The 21,369-nt window shown below is 44.8% G+C and overlaps 1 protein-coding gene across 1 annotated transcript in view; it reads right to left on the bottom strand.

Annotated features, from left to right (window-relative positions):
• Window positions 1-857: 857 nt before the first annotated feature.
• Window positions 858-21,369, bottom strand: part of LOC132867703 (zinc finger protein OZF-like) — a 57,804-nt gene continuing 37,292 nt past the window's right edge. Inside the window, exons 4-6 of the mRNA XM_060900711.1 lie at window positions 17,514-17,581; window positions 17,166-17,344; window positions 858-4,474 (exon numbers count right to left, since the gene is read on the bottom strand). Of these exons, the coding sequence (XP_060756694.1) occupies window positions 3,234-4,474; window positions 17,166-17,344; window positions 17,514-17,581 (1,488 nt within the window). The 3' untranslated portion in view covers window positions 858-3,233. The remainder of the gene's footprint in view (window positions 4,475-17,165; window positions 17,345-17,513; window positions 17,582-21,369) is intronic.

Here is a 21,369-nt window from a genome sequence, read left to right as displayed (position 1 = left end):
TGTTCCTTTTTTGTACCTTTAACTTTTCCAGCCTCTTCTTGCCCCTGTCACAACTTTTTTGAGATCTGTTGCTGTCATGAAATTTCAAATGAGCCAATATTTGGCATGAGATTTCAAAATGTCTCACTTTCGACACTGGATATGTTGTCTATGTTCTATTGTGAATACAATATCAGTTTTTGAGATTTGTAAATTATTGCATTCTGTTTTTATTTACAATTTGTACTTTGTCCCAACTTTTTTGGCAAAACAATGAATGATGCAATGTGAAGCCGGTATTGCATCATACATGCCATCATGTTATTCCTGGAAGTCACTGATGACGCATTCATAAATCAACTGACATCACTCTGCTGAACAAACTGGTCTTATATCAGCTCAAAAAAAAAAAAAATTCAAACAGTGCTATGCACTCGAGATCAAGTCTTTGCTTGACAAGAGATGCTCCGTTTCATGAATACAAGAGACAAGCTGCCAAAAAATAAATAAAAACCCATTGCATACACACAGAATAAGGACTAAACCTATTCAGTACTTATACATAATTGATTTTTGCAATTTGGTTCATAATACATTTTATTTATATAAACTTTTTGCTGATTTTCTAGTATTACATAAAGAGAACAGGTGAAATATGTAAACGGACCATAAACACATGAAGAGACCTCATTTTACAAATTATAGGCAAGGCAAGTTTATTTATATAGCACATTTCATACACAATGGCAGTTCAATGTGCTTTACAGAAGCAAAAACAAAAACAGTAAACAATAGAGAAATAAAATTACATAAAATAATTTTATTCTAAAACAATTAATTAAAAGAATTAAAAGAAAATAATAAGAATTAAACAATAGTAGAAATAAAATAATAAAATGCCAAAAAGAAAAAAGGAGAAAAAGAAAAAGAAACCAGTGGAATAAAATAGAATACAATTAAAGTAAATTTAAAACATGCAGAGAAAGTAAAGATTATAAAAAATGTAAAAATATTAATTATTTAACAGAAAGCATCTGAAAACAGCTTGGTCTTTAACCTAGATTTGAAGCTGCCAACAACAGGAGCATTTTTAATGTCCTCTGGCAGTTGGTTCCATAGATGTACTGCATAGTAGCTAAAAGCTGCTTCACCACACTTTGTTTTAACAACTGGTTTTAATAGTAAATTTTTCTGTTACGATCTGGTAGATCTGATTGGGTTAGGCCGCTGCAACATATCAGAGAGGTAATTGGGCCCTGTACCATTTAGAGATTTGTATACCAGCAGCAATACTTTAAAGTCAATTCTGTAGCTTACTGGAAGCCAGTGAAGGGACCTTAGAATTGGAGTAATGTGCTCTGTTCTTTTTGTTCGTGTGAGAACCCTCGCCGCTGCATTTTGAACCAGCTGAAGTTGTTTGATGGTCTTTTTTGGCAAGCCTGTGAAAAGGCCATTGCAGTAATCAACCCTACTAGAGATGAAGGCATGTATTAGTTTTTCCAGATCATTTTTTGACAAGTCCTCTTAGTTTGGAAATGTTTTTAGGTGATAAAATGCCGTTTTAGTGATTGCTTTCATGTGACTGTCAAAGTTTAGCTTGCTGTCAATGAAAACACCAAGATTTTTAACCATTTCTTTAGTTTTAATCCCTTTTGTGTCAAGAATAGTGGTAATCCTGAGTCTTTCGTCTTTTTTTCCAAATAGAATTACTTCTGTTTTATCTGTGTTCAGCTGAAGAAAATTTTGAGACATCCAGCTATTGATTTGATCGATACACTGGTAGAGACATTCAAGGGGGGCATAGTCATTAGGTGATAGAGCAAAATAAATTTGGGTATCATCTGCATAGCAGTGATACAAAATTGAATTTTTATTGATAATTTGCCCAAGTGGGAGCATATAAAGGTTGAAAAGTAATGGTCCAAGAATCGACTCCTGGGGGACACCACAGGTCAAGGGCATTGACGTTGAGGAACAATTTCCCAGGGTAACAAAGAAGCTTCTATCTTTTAAGTAAGATTTTAACCAATTGATAACTTTACCAGTCAATCCAACCCAGTGTTCAAGTCGATATAGCAGTATGTTGTGATCAACAGTATCAAAAGCTGCACTGAGGTCCAGTAATACCAGGACCGATGTTTTGCCTGCATCAGTATTAAGACGTATGTCATTTATAACTTTAATCAGCGCTGTTTCAGTGCTATGATTGGCACGAAATCCTGACTGAAAATTATCAAAACGGCTGTTTGATATCAAGAAGGCAGTTAATTGATTGAAGACAATTTTTTCCAGGATTTTCCCGATGAATGGTAGATTTGATACTGGCCTGTAGTTATTTAACACTGAAGGATCTAGATTATTTTTTTAAGAAGGGGCTTTACAACAGCTTTTTTTTAGGGACACAGGAACAACGCCAGTCTCCAAGGATGTATTTATAATTTGAAGCACATCTGTAATTATAAGATGAAGAACAGACTTAAAGTTGGTGGGCAGAATGTCCAGTTCAGATGTTGAAGAACTGAGATTTTGTACAGTTTTTTCAAGAGTCTCATAATCAATTAAACAAAATTCTGACATTGTGTTAAAGTTATCTATCTGTGTCATTGGTGATTGCAGTTTTTCAATTTTTTGCAACTGAGATACATTATGAGAAATATTCTGCCTTATTTCATCAATTTTACCTTTGAAAAAAGATGGAAACTCATTGCATTTATTAACTGATAGAAGTTCAGGTGCTAATTGTGGTGGGGCATTAGTTAGCTTCTCTACTGTTGAAAATAGCACACGGGCATTGTTCATATTCCTGCTGATGATGTTGGAGAAGAAAGACTGTCTTGCTTTACGAATTTCATAATTATAATTACAAAGCATCTCTTTATGGATTTGATAATATTTGATTTGATTATATTTAAAACATTACGATCGATACAATGTACATAAGTATAAAATTTAAAATCTTAAATATCTTGGAAGCCATAGCCAATCAGCTGATTAACTGTCACTTCTAATTCAACACACCAAATTTCATAATAGCCAATTTCATCTCTGATGCAGACAACTTCTGAAAAATTGTTGACCAGTATAACATGAACAATAAAGTTCAAAGTACAGGTCATTTTCAGTCAAAACTGTAATAACCATATTTAATTTGACAACTTTAAATCATGCAATGTCTCTGAGTTAGTGCACTTGAAGGTCTTAAATGTAACTAAACAAGCAAACATCTTTCCACACTGTGAGCAGTGATACGGCTTCTATCCTGTGTGAATGCGCTGGTGTATTTGGAAATGACTCTGACGAGTAAACCTCTTCCCACACTGTGAGCAGTGATACGGCTTCTCTCCTGTGTGAATGTTCTGGTGTATTTGGAAATGACTCTGCTGAGTAAAACTCTTCCCACACCGTGAGCAGTGATACGGCTTCTCTCCTGTGTGAATGCGCTGGTGTCGCTGGAGAGCACACTGCTGAGTAAAACTCTTCCCACACTGTGAGCAGTGATACGGCTTCTCTCCTGTGTGAATGCGCTGGTGTTTTTGGAGATGACTCTGCTGAGTAAAACTCTTCCCACACTGTGAGCAGTGGTACGGCTTCTCTCCTGTGTGAATGCGCTGGTGTTGTTGGAGATCACTCTGACTAGTAAAACTCTTCCCACACTGTGAGCAGTGATACGGCTTCTCTCCTGTGTGAATGCGCTGGTGTCGTTGGAGATGACTCTGACAAGTAAAACTCTTTCCACACTGTGAGCAGTGATACGGCTTCTCTCCTGTGTGAATGCGCTGGTGTCGTTGGAGATCACTCTGACGAGTAAAACTCTTCCCACACTGTGAGCAGTGATACGGCTTCTCTCCTGTGTGAATGCGCCGGTGTGTTTGTAGATTACTCTGCTGAGTAAAACTCTTCCCACACTGTGAGCAGTGATGCGGCTTCTCTCCTGTGTGAATCTGCTGGTGTTGTTGGAGATCACTCTGACTCGTAAAACTCTTTCCACATTGTGAGCAGTGATGTGGCTTCTCTCCTGTGTGAATGTGCTGGTGCCGTTGGAGATGACTCTGATGAGTAAAACCCTTCCCACACTGTGAGCAGTGATACGGCTTCTCTCCTGTGTGAACGCGCCGTTGTGTTTTGAGAGCACTCTGGTAAGTAAAATTCCTACCACGCTGTGAGCAGTGATGTGGATCTCCTGCTGTGTGAATGCGCTGGTGTGTCTTGAGTGCATTCTGATAACTAAAACTCTTTCTACAATCTGAGGAGTGGTGAATTTCCTTCTGTATATCATTATGGGAAGTATCAGAATGGATAATATCAGTTGATGTTGGTTGACGACTGGAGCGTTTGGAGGGGATCTGAAGCTTATATTTAATTTCTCCTGATTCTCGCAGTCTCATGTACTCTTCATAGTGGCATCTCTGGATATGCTTGTCGAGGTAAATTTGAGATGCATCGGAACGAGGGCATGTGGAGCAGGAAAAGACTTGCAGCAGAGTGTTCTTTCCTTCTGGAGAAATGAAAGGACAAAAATAAATTGAACATGAAATGCAACAAGATTATAAAATATAACACTAACCCACCCCTCCTAGAACTGCCACCTTATTGTGGTGGAGGGGTTTGTGCGCTTGAATGATCCTAGGAGCTATGTTGTCGGGGCATTATGCCCCTGTCAGGGTTTCCCAAGGCAGACAGGTCCTAGGTGACAGGCCAGACTAAGAGCAGTTCACCAAAACCCCTATGGAGAAAAATCCGAGGACCGTGACGTCGCCCAGGATGACGCAGCCGTGGCCCCACCCTTGAGCCAGGCCCGGGGTTGGGGCTCGTATGCGAGCGCTTGGTGGCCGGGCCTTTGCCCATGGGGCCCGGCCGGGCTCAGCCCGAAGAGGTGACGTGGGCCCGACCTCCTGTGGGTTCACCACCCACAGAGGTAGCAGTAGGGGACTGGTGCAATGTGGATTGGGTGGCAGTCGAAGGCAGGGGCCTCGACGACCTGATCCCCGGACACAGCGGCTGGCTGTTGGGACATGGAATGTCACTTCGTTGGGGGGGAAAGAGCCTGAGCTTGTGCGGGAGGTTGAGAGGTACCGGCTAGAGATAGTCGGGCTCACCTCCACGCACAGCTTGGGCTCTGGAACCCAGCTCCTCGAGAGGGGCTGGACTCTCCACTTCTCTGGAGTCGCCCGTGGTGAGCGGCGGCGGGCTGGTGTGGGCTTGCTTATAGCTCCCCAGCTCAGCCGCCATGTGTTGGAGTTTACCCCAGTGAACGAGAGGGTCGCCTCTCTGCGCCTTCGGATTGGGGAGAGGGCTCTTGCTGTTGTTTGTGCCTACGGCCCAAATAGCAGTATAGAGTATCCGGCCTTCTTGGAGTCCCTGGGAGAGGTACTGAGGAGTGCTCAGACTGGGGACTCCATTGTGTTACTGGGGGACTTCAATGCTCACGTGGGAGATGACAGTGACACCTGGAGGGGCGTGGTTGGGAGGAACGGCCTCCCCGATCTGAACCCGAGTGGTGTTTTGTTATTGGACTTCTGTGCTAGTCACGGTTTGTCCATAACGAACACCATGTTCGAGCATAGGGGTGTCCATAAGTGCACATGGCACCAGGACACCTTAGGTCGGAGGTCGATGATCGACTTTGTTGTCGTTTCATCTGATCTCCGGCCCTATGTCTTGGACACTCGGGTGAAGAGAGGGGCTGAGCTTTCAACTGATCACCACCTGGTGGTGAGTTGGATCCGCTGGCGGAGGAGGAAGCTGGACAGACCTGGCAGGCCCAAACGTATGGTGAGGGTCTGCTGGGAACGTCTGGGCGAGCACTCTGTTGGGGAGGTCTTTAACTCCCACCTCCGGGAGAGCTTTTCCCAGCTTCCGAGGGAGGCGGGGGACATTGAGTCTGAGTGGACCATGTTCTCTACCTCCATTGTGGACGCAGCTGTTCGGAGCTGTGGCCGCAAGGTCTCCGGTGCCTGTCGTGGCGGCAATCCCCGAACCCAGTGGTGGACACCAGAAGTAAGGGATGCCGTCAAGCTGAAGAAGGAGTACTATCGGGCCATGTTAACCTCCAGGACTCCCGAGGCAGCTGACAGGTATCGGCAGGCCAGGCGTGCTGCAGCTCGGGCAGTTGCGGAGGCAAAAACTCGGAACTGGGAGGAGTTCGGGGAGGCCATGGAGAAGGACTATCGGTCGGCCTCAAAGAAATTCTGGCAAACCGTCCGGCACCTCAGGAGGGGGAAGCAGTACTCTGCCAACACTGTTTACAGTGCAGGTGGGGAGCTGTTGACCTCGACTGGGGACATTGTCGGGCGGTGGAAGGAATACTTTGAGGATCTCCTCAATCCCACCGTCATGTCTTCCACTGAGGAGACTGAGGCTGATGACTCAGAGGTGGACTCGTCCATTACCCAAGCCGAAGTCACTGAAGTGGTTTGCAAGCTCCTCGGTGGCAAGGCACTGGGGGTGGATGAGATCCGCCCTGAGTATCTCAAGGCTCTGGATGTTGTGGGGCTGTCTTGGTTGACACGCCTCTGCAACATCGCGTGGCGGTCAGGGACAGTGCCTCTGGAGTGGCAGACTGGGGTGGTGGTCCCTCTTTTTAAGAAAGGGGACCGGAGAGTGTGCCCCAATTATAGGGGAATCACACTTCTCAGCCTCCCAGGGAAGGTTTACTCCAGGGTACTGGAGAGGAGAATTCGACCAATAGTCGAACCTCGGATCCAGGAGGAACAATGCGGTTTTCGTCCTGGTCGCGGAACACTGGACCAACTCTATACCCTTCATAGGGTGCTCGAGGGTTCATGGGAGTTTGCCCAACCAGTCCACATGTGCTTTGTGGATCTGGAGAAGGCATTCGACCGTGTCCCCCGTAGTATTCTGTGGGGGGTGCTTCGGGAGTATGGGGTTCGGGGCTCTTTGCTAAGGGCTGTCCGGTCCCTGTACGAACGGAGCAGGAGTCTGGTTCGTATTGCCGGCAGTAAGTCAGACCTGTTCCCAGTGCATGTTGGACTCCCGCAGGGCTGCCCTTTGTCACCGGTTCTGTTCATAATTTTTATGGACAGAATTTCTAGGTGCAGCCAGGGGCCAGAAGGAATCCTGTTTGGGAACCACAGGATTTCATCTCTGCTTTTTGCGGATGATGTTGTCCTGTTGGCTTCTTCAAACCAGGACCTTCAGCATGCACTGGGGCAGTTTGCAGTCGAGTGTGAAGCGGCTGGGATGAGAATCAGCACCTCCAAGTCCGAGGCCATGGTTCTCGACCGGAAAAGGGTGGCTTGCCCTCTCCAGGTTGGTGGAGAAGTTCTGCCTCAAGTGGAGGAGTTTAAGTATCTCGGGATCTTGTTCACGAGTGAGGGAAGGATGGAGCGTGAGATCGACAGGCGGATCGGTGCAGCCTCCGCAGTGATGCGGTCACTTTACCGGTCCGTCGTGGTGAAGAAGGAGCTGAGCCAAAAGGCGAAGCTCTCAATTTACCGGTCGATCTACGTTCCGACTCTCACCTATGGTCATGAGCTTTGGGTAATGACCGAAAGGACAAGATCGCGGATACAAGCGGCCGAAATGAGTTTCCTTCGCAGGGTGGCTGGGCGCTCCCTTAGAGATAGGGTGAGAAGCACAGTCACTCGGGAGGAGCCCGGAGTAGAGCCGCTGCTGCTCCACATCGAGAGGAATCAGCTGAGGTGGCTCGGGCATCTTTTTCGGATGCCTCCTGGATGCCTCCCTGGGGAGGTGTTCCAGGCATGTCCCCCCGGGAGGAGGCCCCGGGGAAGACCCAGGACACGCTGGAGGGACTATATCTCTCGGCTGGCCTGGGAACGCCTCGGTGTTCTTCCCGAGGAGCTGGCCGAGGTGTCTGGGGAAAGGGAAGTTTGGGCTTCCCTGCTTAGACTGCTGCCTCCGCGACCCGGTCCCGGATAAAGCGGAAGATGAGACGAGACACTAACCCAATGTAAGGAGTGCTTTTACTGAAAATCAAGATTCTACATGAATTAAGACTGAGACAAAAACAAAAGGTTGCGGACTAAGACATAGCAGCCTCTAGCTTGGAATACTGGGAGATTCAATAAGGTCCTGGAACAGCAGCTATGCACAGCATTGGCCATAGCCCCGTGGGTCTGAGAGACCAAAGGGGAGTTGTTGGTTCCTGTTGGACATCATGTCAAGTCTAGGTAATGGCAAGCCTAGCCTTATTTACATCTCATCCAGGATTGAGAAGGAAACTCAGCCCTCACATTCAAGGTTCCGAAAGAGCCAGAAATGGGCCTTATTTATCAAACAGGATATGGATAGATTTATTTGCAAATAGTTTCTAGTAGCATTTACACAAGCAAATATGTATTTTCTATCTGGATTTTTTATATGGATTAGGTTGTCAAGTTTAAAACACTTATTAATTTCAATTACACACAAATTTAATGAAATTAAGTTTTGTAGGATTTTGTGAAGCCCCATGATTCACATTAATGTAATTGATGAAAGCAAGCCAACATCCATAAATTAAGACATATAACAATAGTCATTTAATTTAAATGTCCGCGTATTAAAAAAAAGGGACACACTGCATCGGTTCAGATGGCATTCAAGTAGGTCTGCAGCAGTAGGAATTTCCTTACTGCAGTATTTGAAGAATGCCATGATGTAGTTTGTAGTAATAAAGCAGCCAAACCTCCATGTGTTTAACTGTTCATTAATTCAATCAGACACTATTTGTTCCTTAACATGTTGAAGTTCTTCAGCTGCAAGAGTTTAAAGTGCATATCCTGGACCAATTTCATTTTTTTTTTATATGAAAGTATGTCCCTTTACACACTCACCCAGAAGGGTAATTTTGCCCAAGGCCATCTGTCGACAGCAGAAAAAAATGAAATAAAACGTCTCATCTCGTCCGCTTATCCGGGGCCGGGTCGCGGAGGCAGCAGTCTGAGCATAGAAGCCCAAACTTCTCTTTCCTCAGATACCTCGGCCAGCTCCTCAGGAAGAACACCGAGGCCTTCCCAGGCTAGCCGAGAGACATAGTCCCTCCAGCGTGTCCTGGGTCTTCCCCGGGGCCTCCTCCCAGGGGAACATGCCTGGAACACCTCCCCAGGGAGGCATCCAGGAGGCATCCGAAAGAGATGCCCGAGCCACCTCAGCTGATTCCTCTCGATGTGGAGAAGCAGCAGCTCTACTCCGAGCTCCTCCGGAGTGACTGTGCTTCTCACCCTCTCTCTAAGGGAGTGCCCAGCCACCCTGCGAAGGAAACTCATTTCGGCCGCTTGTATCCGCGATCTTGTTCTTTCAGTCATTACCCAAAGCTCATGACCATAGGTGAGAGTCGGAACATAGATCAACCGGTAAATCGAGACCTTCGCCTTTTGTCTCAGCTCCTCCTTCACCACAATGGACTGGTAAAGCGACCGCATCACTGCGGAGGCTGCACCGATCCGCCTGTTAATCTCACGCTCCATCCTTCCCTCACTCGTGAACAGGATCCCAAGATACTTAAACTCCTCCACTTGAGGCAGGACTTCTCCATCAACCTGGAGAGGGCAAGCCACCCTTTTCCAGTCGAAAACCATGGCCTCGGACTTGGAGGTGCTGATTCTCATCCCAGCTGGATCACATTCGACTGCAAACCGCCCCAGTGAATGCTGAAGGTCCTGGTTTGAAGAAGCCAACAGGACATCATCTGCAAAAAGCAGAGATGAAATCCTGTGGTTCCCAAACAGGATTCCTTCCAGCCCCTGGCTGCGCCTAGAAATTCTGTCCATAAAAATTATGAACAGAACCGGTGATAAAGGGCAGCCCTGCCGGAGTCCAACATACACTAGGAACAGGTCTGACTTACCGCCGGCAATGTGAACCAGACTCCTGATCCATTCATATAGGGACTGGACAGCCCTTAGCAAAGAGCCCCAAACCCCATACTCCCAAAGCACCCCCCACAGAATACCATGAGGGACACGGTCGAATGCCTTCTTCAGATCCACAAAGCACATGTGGACTGGTTGGGCAAACTCCCATGAACCCTTGAGCACCCTATGAAGGGTATAGAGCTAGTCCAGTGTTCCACGACCAGGACAAAAACTGCATTGTTCCTTCTGGATCCGAGGTTTGACTATTGGCCAAATTCTCCTCTCCAGTACCCTGGAGTAAACCTTCCCAGGGAGGCTGAGAAGTATGATTCCCCTATAATTGGAGCACACTCTCTGGTCCCCTTTCTTAAAAAGAGGGACCACCACCCCAGTCTGCCACTCCAGAGGCACTGTCCCCGACCGCCACGCGATGTTGCAGACGCGTGTCAGCCAAGACAGCCCCACAACATCCAGAGACTTGAGATACTCGGGGCGGATCTCATCCACCCCCGGTGCCTTGCCACCGAGGAGCTTGCAAACCACCTCAGTGACTTCGGCTTGGGTAATGGACTAGTCCACCTCTGAGTCATCAGCCTCCACTTCCTCAATGGAAGACATGATGGTGGGATTGAGGAGATCCTCAAAGTATTCCTTCCACCGCCCGACAATGTCCCCAGTCGAGGTCAAAAGCTCCCCATCCGCACCGTAAACAGTGTTGGCAGAGTACTGCTTCCCCCTCCTGAGGTGCCGGACGATTTGCCAGAATTTCTTCGAGGCCGACCGATAGTCCTCCTCCATGGCCTCACTGAACTCCTCCCAGTTCCAAGTTTTTGCCTCCGCAACTGCCCGAGCTGTGGCATGCCTGGCCTGCCGATACCCATCAGCTGCCTCAGGAGTCCCGGAGGCCAACATGGCCCAATAGGACTCCTTCTTCAGCTTGACGGCATCCTTTACTTCCGGTGTCCACCACCGGGTTCGGGGACTGCCGCCACGACAGGCACCAAAGACCTTGCAGCCACAACTCCGAACAGCCGCATCTACAGTGGAGGTAGAGAACATGGTCCACTCAGACTCAATGTCCTCCGCCTCCCTCGGAAGCTGGGAGAAGCTCTCCTGGAGGTGGGAGTTAAAGACCTCCCCAACAGAGTGCTCAGTCAGACATTCCCAGCAGACCCTCACCATACATTTGGGCCTGCCAGGTCTGTCCAGCTGGTGGTGATCAGACGACAGCTCAGCCCCTCTCTTCACCCGAGTGTCCAAGACATAGGGCCGAAGATCAGATGAAACGACAACAAAGTTGATCATCGACCTCCGACCTAAGTTGCCCTGGTGCCATTTGCACTTATGGACACTCCTATGCTCGAACATGGTGTTCGTTATGGACAAATCATGACTAGCACAGAAGTCCAAAAACAAAACACCTCTCGGGTTCAGATCGGGGAGGCTGCTCCTCCCAATCACGCTCCTCCAGGTGTCGCTATCGTCACCCACGTGAGCGTTGAAGTCCCCCAGTAGAACAATGGAGTCCCCAGTCTGAGCACCTCTCAGTACCTCTCCCAGGGACTCCAAGAAGGCCGGATACTCTACACTACTATTCGGCCTGTAGGCACAAACAGCAGCAAGAGCCCTCTCCCCAATCCGAAGGCACAGAGAGGTGACCCTCTCGTTCACTGGGGTAAACTCCAACACATGGCGGCTGAGCTGGGGAGCTATAAGCAAGCCCACACCAGCCTGCCGCCACTCACCATGGGCGACTCCAGAGAAGTGGACAGTCCAGCTCCTCTCGAGGAGCTGGGTTCCGGAGCCCAAGCTGTGCGTGGAGGTGAGGCCGACTATCTCTTGCCGGTACCTCTCAACCTCCCACACAAGCTCAGGCTCTTTCCCCCCCAGTGAAGTGACATTCCATGTTCCAACAGCTAGCTGCTGTGTTCAGGGATCAGGTCGTCGAGGCCCCTGCCTTCGACTGCCGCCCAATCCACACCGCACCGGCCCCCTACGGCTACCTCTGTGGGTGGTGAACCGACAGGAGATTGGGCCTACGTCACCGCTTCGGGCTGAGCCCAGCCGGGCCCCGTGGGCAAAGGCCCGGCCACCAAGCGCTCGTATACGAGTCCCAATCCTGGGCCTGACTCCAGGGTGGGGCCCCGGCTGCGTGACGGGCGACGTCACGGTCCTTGATCTATTATTATCCATAGGGGTTTTGGTGAACTGCTCTTGGTCTGGACTGTCACCTAGGACCTGTCTGCCTTGGGAGACCCTAACAGGGGTTTTGGTGAACTGCTCTTGGTCTGGACTGTCACCTAGGACCTGTCTGCCTTGGGAGACCCTAACAGGGGCATAATGCCTCCGACAACACATGGATCATCCTAGGATCATTCAAGCACACAAACCCCTCCACCACAATAAGGTGGCAGTTCTAGGAGGGGGAAAAAATAAAATGCATCTGGAAAAATCCCAAGGGACTCTGGAGCCAGATTCGTGACGTTACTTGCGGAAGCACCAGCAGGCTGCGAGAGCTTGCACAGTTTCAGTGCAAGTCTGTGTGCCTCGCTCAAAGCGCTCCCATTTCTCTCTCCTTGTCCGGTCTTTTGGAAAACGATGAGTACTAATCCCATCATGATTGGTGTTGCTACAACCTCCTACGATACATCTGTTAACCATTTTAATCATTATGTGATAACGTTGAAGAAATTTACAGAAAACGACCAGGTCATTTTCTCATAAACCAGTGCTGATGTAGGATTCAGAGGGAGGCGTCCCGCATGCGACATCACGAAAATCAATGTTTGGCAGGAAATCCAAATGCCAAGTTTTTTCCAGAGGTGGACCAATGCACCTCAAATGTCTTGATTTCAACTGAATTTTTCAGGTATTGCGCAAGGTAAAAAAAGTGCACAAAATGTTACAGATATTTGACCAATGTTTAATATAAAATAGGAGAATTACATTGATCTTGCTCCTGAATTTACCCGTGATGTGCACTTTAAGGAGCTAAAATTTAACATAATTAAAAAGATAAGTTCTCCATGGTATGACTCTTGTGGAATTATTGAATTCCATAAAAATACTAAAATTTTATTGCTTGTTAAATTGCTTGATAATATAACCATCACATATGCTCCTGAAATGAAGCAAATGTGTTGCAATTGATTTTTATAATGGTTGATGGGTTTGACTGACATCTGCATTATCCAATTAACAACTTCATTTGGTTCAGACACACTGCATGTGTGTGTTCAACTAACTTCTTTCCAGCCAGCTGGTTATATTGCACTGAAGGTATTTTAATGACCCCCCCCCCCCAGTGTTTCTGTAATATGGGGAGGTCTGACATTATCCTATATTATGTGTTTGCTGTGACAGAGCATTCCCCCCGATTTCTCCCTAATTTTCTCCCTAATTTAGCCATGGCCAATTCCCACCCATCAGACTCCTCTCCAGTATCACATAACAGCTACCAACCAGCGAGGGCTATCATGTGCTTCCTCCAAGACAAGAAACACCAGTTGACCACATTTTACTCATACAATGTCAGGGGGCTGCAAAGCACACTCGGACGAAAGCCCAATCCACTTACTTCCTATTAAATGTGCTCTCACACACCCATGACTGGCCAGTGGAACTGACAGGGCAGAGAAGAGAGAGCATGCCATCTCTCCCTCCCAGAGAGCCCAGACAATTTTGCTCTCTTGAGCTCCCAACCAGAGATGATTGTGGCGTCATCAGGATTTGAAAGTGGCAATATCTGGATGATGGGGAGGATGACAGGGACAACACTTTTCTGCTGTGCCACTCGGGATCCACAGGGCATGCATTTTATCTACTTCTGGTTAAACTGGGCATGATGAATAAAACTACAACAATATCTTGTGGTTTACTATATACAGTGGTGCTTGAAAGTTTGTGAACCCTTTAGAATTTTCTGTATTTCTGCATAAATATGACCTAAAACATCATCAGATTTTCACACAAGTCCTAAAAGTAGATAAAGAGAACCCACTTAAACAAATGAGACAACAATATTATACTTGGTCATTTATTTATTGAGGAAAGTGATCCAATATTACATCCCCGATTCCAAAAAAGTTGGGACAAAGTACAAATTGTAAATAAAAACAGAATGCAATGATGTGGAAGTTTCAAAATTCCATATTTTATTCAGAATAGAACATAGATGACATATCAAATGTTTAAACTGAGAAAATGTATCATTTAAAGAGAAAAATTAGGTGATTTTAAATTTCATGACAACAACACATCTCAAAAAAGTTGGGACAAGGCCATGGTTACCACTGTGAGACATCCCCTTTTCTCTTTACAACAGTCTGTAAACGTCTGGGGACTGAGGAGACAAGTTGCTCAAGTTTAAGGATAGGAATGTTAACCCATTCTTGTCTAATGTAGGATTCTAGTTGCTCAACTGTCTTAGGTCTTTTTTTTTTCATATCTTCCGTTTTATGATGCGACAAATGTTTTCTATGGGTGAAAGATCTGGACTGCAGGCTGGCCAGTTCAGTACCCGGACCCTTCTTCTACACAGCCATGATGCTGTAATTGATGCAGTATGTGGTTTGGCATTGTCACATTGGAAAATGCAAGGTCTTCCCTGAAAGAGACATCGTCTGGATGGGAGCATATGTTGCTCTAGAACCTGGATATACCTTTCAGCACTGATCGTGTCTTTCCAGATGTGTAAGCTGCCCATGCCACACGCACTAATGCAACCCCATACCATCAGAGATGTGGGCTTCTGAACTGAGCGCTGATAACAACTTGGGTCATCCTTCTCCTCTTTAGTCCAAATGACACGGCATCCCTGATTTCCATAAAGAACTTCAAATTTTGATTCGTCTGACCACAGAACAGTTTTCCACTTTGCCACAGTCCATTTTAAATGAGCCTTGGCCCAGAGAAGACATCTGCACTTCTAGATCATGTTTAGATATGGCTTCTTCTTTGAACTATAGAGTTTTAGCTGGCAACGGCGGATGGCACAGTGAATTGTGTTCACAGATAATGTTCTCTGGAAATATTCCTGAGCCCATTTTGTGATTTCCAATACAGAAGCATGCCTGTATGTGATGCAGTGCCGTCTAAGGGCCCGAAGATCACGGGCACCCAGTATGGTTTTCCGGCCTTGACCCTTACGCACAGAGATTCTTCCAGATTCTCTGAATCTTTTGATGATATTATGCACTGTAGATGATATGTTCAAACTCTTTGCAATTTTACACTGTCGAAGTCCTTTCTGATATTGCTCCACTATTTGTCGGTGCAGAATTAGGGGGATTGGTGATCCTCTTCCCATCTTTTCTTCTGAGAGCCGCTGCCACTCCAAGATGCTCTTTTTATACCCAGTCATGTTAATGACCTATTGCCAATTGACCTAATGAGTTGCAATTTGGTCCTCCAGCTGTTCCTTTTTTGTACCTTTTAACTTTTCCAGCCTCTTATTGCCCCTGTCCCAACTTTTTTGAGATGTGTTGCTGTCATGAAATTTCAAATGAGCCAATATTTGGCATGAAATTTCAAAATGTCTCACTTTAGACATTTGATATGTTGTCTATGTTCTATTGTGAATACAATATCAGTTTTTGAGATTTGTAAATTATTGCATTCCATTTTTATTTACAATTTGTACTTTGTCCCAACTTTTTTGGAATTGGGGTTGTACATATGAGAGTGGCAAAAGTATGTGAACCTCTAGGATTAGCAGTTAATTTGAAGGTGAAATTAGAGTCAGGTGTTTTCAATCAATGGGATGACAATCAGGTGAGAGTGGGCACCCTGTTTTATTTAAAAAAAGAGGGATCTATTGAAGTCTGATCTTCAAAGCATGTTTATGGAAGTGTATCATGGCATGAACAAAGGAGATTTCTGAGGACCTCAGAAAAAGCATTGTTGATGCTCATCAGGCTGGAAAAGGTTACAAAACCATCTCTAAAGAGTCTGGACTCCACCAATCCACAGTCAGACAGATTGTGTACAAGTAGAGGAAATTCAAGACCGTTGTTACCCTCCCCGGGAGTGGTCGACCAACAAAGATCACTCCAAGAGCAAGACGTGTAATAGTCAGCGAGGTCACAAAGGACCCCAGAGTAACTTCTAAGCAACTGAAGGCCTCTCACATCGGCTAATGTTACTGTTCATGAGTCCACCATCAGGAAAACACTGAACAACAATGGTGTGCATGGTAGGGCTGCAAGGAGAAAGCCACTGCTCTCCAAAAAGAACATTACTGCTTGTCTGCAGTTTGCTAAAGATCATGTGGACAAGCCAGAAAGCTATTGGAAAAATGTTTTGTGGATGGATGAGACCAAAACAGAACTTTTTGGTTTAAATGAGAAGCATCATGTTTGAAGAAAGGAAAACACTGCATTCCAGCATAAGAACCTTATCCCATCTGTGAAACATGGTGGTGGTACTATCACGGTTTGGGCCTGTTTTGATGCATCTGGGCCAGGACAGCTTGCCATCATTGATGGAACTATGAATTCTGAATTATACCAATGAATTCAAAAGGAAAATTTCAGGATATCTGTCCATGAACTGAATCTCAAGAGAAGGTGGGTCATGCAGCAAGACAATGACCCTAAGCCCACAAGTCGTTCTACCAAAGAATGCTTAAAGAAGAATAAAGTTAATGTTTTGGAATGGCCAAGTCAAAGTCCTGACCTTAATCCAATCGAAATGTTGTGGAAGGACCTGAAGCAAGCAGTTCATGTGAGGAAACCCACCAACATCCCAGAGTTGAAGCTGTTCTGTCCAGAGGAATGGACTAAAATTCCTCCAAGCCGGTGTGCAGGACTGATCAATGGTTACCGGAAATGTTTAGTTGCAGTTATTGCTGCACAAGGGGGTCACACCAGATACTGAAAGCAAAGGTTCACATATTTTTGCCACTCACAGATATGTAATATTGGATCATTTTCCTCAATAAATAAATGACCAAGTATAATATTTTTGTCTCATTTGTTTAACTGGGTTCTCTTTATCTACTTTTAGGACTTGTGTGAAAATCTGATGATGTTTTAGGTCATATTTATGCAGAAATATAGAAAATTCTAAAGGGTTCACGAACTTTCAAGCTCCACTGCCGTCAGTTTCACAATAGCAAGATATGCAGTGGGTGGACTTCACGTGTCTCAAAGGAAGCTGATAGACTTCACCCTCTCTGGTTGATCACGGTCATATGATCGAGAAGACCTACCTGGTTGGTGGAACAGGCCAAAATGAGTTCTCTGGGGAATGCTCTAGTTATTGCAGACTGCACTGTACAACAGCTTTCATCCCAGAAACACTGGTAGGCTCAGAAACATCACGAAATAATGCAGAAAATAACCTCTATAACCTCTTAGACAAAAGTAACACCTTGCTGTCTGGTTGTTCCTGTAGGTGCAGGACTGAGTTCTTTGGTGTACTCCTCTTCATACCACACCAAGAGCTCCTGTCCTGGGTTAATGGATCGACAGCAACGATACAGAATTCCCCCTTGATACTCAAATGCCACAAGATTCTGTTCTTCTTCATTACGGGCACAATTCACATACCTAAAAGAGTGAAGCAACGTTTCAGAAAAAGGTAAAAATCAGATCAGAGTTACAGACTTGGAGAAAGCATGGCGGAGATATCAATGACATGAAGATAAAGTTCTTCCAACAAATGAGGAGCTGTAAAATCAAATCACTAAAACAACCCAACAGCTGGTGTACTGCTCACCTCATCCAATTCACATGCGTCTCTCTTTTGGCATCGATGTATTCTTCACACTGCATGCTCCTGTATACCTGTAGAAAAATACCACGTTTACATTTTTTTTTTTTTACACAAAATCAAAATATGGCTTTAAATGGGGTTTACAGAAACAAGAACAATGGCTCATGCCAATATTATTAAGCCTCATGAAGGCTGAATTAAAGGTTTTTGACTGTATCGTAAGAGTCACAAAACAGCTGACAAGCTCCGAGATGAATTTAGTAACTATAGGAAAATGCAGACAAGGCTTTATCAGAATTTAGGCAAAGGAAAGGTTTCTCATTAAAGGCTTTACTTCTGGCATGGCAAAGCTGTGCTGTGAATCAGACCTCTCTGATAAATATCTCTCCCTTGTGTTTTGGTCTCTAAACAGACAGCTACAAAAATACACAACTTTAAGTCAGTTCTGTCTCTAAATGGGTTTTATATAAAATATTTTTGATCTGTACAAGTAATATTTATTTGGGCGCCATTGTTGTTTTAGTTCAGTGTAGCAGTGTTCATCTTTAATTTAAATGATTTTAAGTTTACTTTTAGTCTTGTGTCCTGAAAATAGTAGTTACATTTTAGCCTTTTTTTTTTGGTCAAGATTTCATCAATGGAACTCAATTTTAATTTTAGTCTAATTCTATCAATGTTTTAATCATAATTTCCTCAGATAGTTGCATGGTACTTTAAAACTGCAGGGCATATTTTACAAGGTCAACTAAGTTAAAAAAACAAAATTCCACGGTGATCCAAATGTGTTTTCATGTATCCAGAGAGATACCTTACATTTCTGAGCGTGATTTTGTGAATGTGCACTAATTGCTGGAAAGTGGTATTTCATCTGTTTTTCAGGACCCAAAGCTCCACCCTTCAAAAAATAAACTTACGAGCACAAGATAGGTCATGTGACCTCGTGACGTATGTTTCAGAATAACACGGTGGCATAGTCGTTGCACCTGGACTGAAGTGCGGAAAGTAATTTGAGTTGATTTAGTTACTTACAAAGACTGAGTCCATAGTTTTCGTTTACAGTCCCCAGCCATGCCTACTCGGTGTATAATCGCAGGTTGTGGCAATACATATAAAGATGGGGTAAGCTTTCATCGCTTCCCCAAAGATGACACCATCAAAAAATTTGCGCCAAAAATGAAGTCGTACAGATATCATGGCATCCTCAGCAGGTAAGTTCATACCTCTCGCTAATCTTGATAACTCAGAATGTTGCTGTTTTCATGCTGATAATAGATAACATCACATTTAGTATCAATATTAACAGCATCAACAAAATCATTGTTTCTTTCCTATCATTTCTATCTCAGGATTCATTTGGCAGCACTACACTACAATGCGAACAGTGACAGAGAGCAGGCAAGGACAAGTAAAGGGGACCTACGCTATAGTATTCGAAAACCAAAGTACAAGCCAGGAAGTGCTTCAGCTAAGCCAGTCAAAGAACCATGCAACTACTGTAAGTCAAAGGTGGAAAATGTCACGTTATGTAGGTTGTGATTTCCCCCATACATCTGTCACATATTGGCTTTGCACTGATTTGTAAAACGCTTTACCTAGTGTTACAAAACAGACAGCCCACCAAAACTAAAAGCAGTAATCATCTTTTGAATGTTTGACATGTTTTTTTAATGTGTGTAGCCTATGTTGAGGAACTCCTGGCTGATGTATCGGAGCAAGACTTTGACACTTCACCACCAGAGAGGCAGCCATCACCACCACCTTTGAGCAGCAGCCATGTGTACCCCCCAAAAGAGGAGATAATCCGATGCCATCACAGCCGATTTTCCAAAAAATGATTGTATTGTGCTGTTTGTACACATCAGAGAAACTTTTGATGGGCAAATGTGTGTCATGTATGATCTTGTGCCTTTTTGGGTCTTTGAAAACTTTTTCAGTTCTGTTTCAACACCATACATATTTATTATTATTATTATTATTTTTGTTATCATTGCTGAGGTTATTTCAGGCAAGTGTTAGTGTTGATTATGGACATATAATGTATCCACACTGGATTGGGAAGGATTGCTGTGTGAATCCTTTTCCCAGGTCTTTGGACCTCTGGTTTGTCTTTGTTATAGGGTTAACAAATGCATTAGAACAAATAAATCTGATTCAAGTATACATTCAAACGTCTTTATTTGCCACATTACACCACATCCTGGAAACCTGTATATTCAGTGGATGGGAATGTCTTCCGGATCTTTGTGACTGCACAGGATGGCAGTGGAACGCGAACATGACGGCCTAGGTACTCCCAGCACCATCTAGCCAGCTGCCGATATGCAGTATGTCTGAATTTCCTGTAAATGCAATGTATTTTGTGAATTTACTTTGTGTGTGGTTTTATTATTATTATTTTACTACAGTAGTGATGACTTTAGCTGCAGCAATACATGAAATCTCGGCACTTTTGTTACCAATCAGAATTCTAGGGGGACAACTCACTCATTTTCAGATGGATCCTGCCTTGCATGCCCACCATCACCGTTCGAACTACGGGGGTACTCGGGGGATCCGAGATCCCCTGAAACAGACATGAGATCCCTTGAAAACATGATTTGGAAAATGTTGGGGGGGTCTCTAAAATATTGGCAAAATGATGTTTATTGACATAGCAATCGTGTGTAACGGGAAGCATTTGCATATCCGAAGTGTTGTGGAAGATTGGTTGTTGACATGATTTCCAGTGATGCTTTGGTGCTGCTGTGGATCAGATGTGTTGAGTAGCCTGACTTTTTTTTTCTTGCATGTGGTATCATTGTTGACGCGAGGTTGTTTTTTGAACATGCCAATGCGGACACGATTTCCCCTGATGAGTTATGACTTCAGACGCGATGCGCGTGTGGAGGTGTGGAGTCTGCGTGATATGTGCGTAAGATAGGCTTCTCATGCGAAGGAGATCAGCGCTCTGAGACAAGCGCAAGCGCACCCCCCCCCCCCCCAAGGGAAAAAAAGGGACCCCCCGAAAATATCGGCATAGTTCGAACACTGCACCATACTGCTGCACATACTGGTAGTGTGCTGTCTCCAGTACCCATCTATCCAGGCAGACTGTTTGAAAGCCTGGGTGAGACGTGATGCACTCTAGTTGTGCATTCTGTTGCTCATTGTAGGCTTGTATTTTTGCAGCCACTTCGGGGATCTCTCTGCAGCACACTGATTCGACGGCAGTCGGCATTGACGCACAGGCAGAGCATGTGCACCTGTGTCACGGAATGAAAATAGTCAACCTACAAATCAAGGCGTTGAAATAACATCTTATTTGCTACACAGGCCTACACCTTTCGTGACACAATGGAAAACAATGCACAACACAATGTGTCCCTTTTATTTCAATCCTTATCGATCATTTCCACAAAAACTGCAGGGACTTCTTCAGGTACTTTCTGCATTGTATTCTGAAACATACGTCATCACCTGTTGTCCAATCAGAAAGGGATATTTTGTAACTTCACTAAAAATATACAATTTTGAGAAGAACAACTTTCTTGCTTTACTTCCAAGTCGGGTTTTGTGTTTTTAGGTAAGAATAAACATATTATGAAAGTTATTATTATTTTTTTTTAACTTAGTTGACCTTTAAGAGGGCCTGCTGCAGCAGGGGTTTAGCCAGATTCCCCCCCAGCATATGGCTGGTTTTGTCACTATGCAGAAGTTACAGTACTCAGCATAAATGAGTACACCCCCTTTGAAAAGTAAAATTTTAAGCAATCTCAATGAACACAATTTCCAAAATGTTGACAAGACAAAGTTTAATATAACATGTTTAACTTATAACGTGAAAGTAAGGTTAATAATATAACTTAGATTACACTTTTTT

Source organism: Neoarius graeffei, chromosome 19, assembly GCF_027579695.1.
Source record: "Neoarius graeffei isolate fNeoGra1 chromosome 19, fNeoGra1.pri, whole genome shotgun sequence".
NCBI lineage: Eukaryota > Metazoa > Chordata > Actinopteri > Siluriformes > Ariidae > Neoarius > Neoarius graeffei.
Note: the sequence above shows the minus strand (reverse complement) of the source record. Positions and strands in the feature narration are given on the sequence as shown.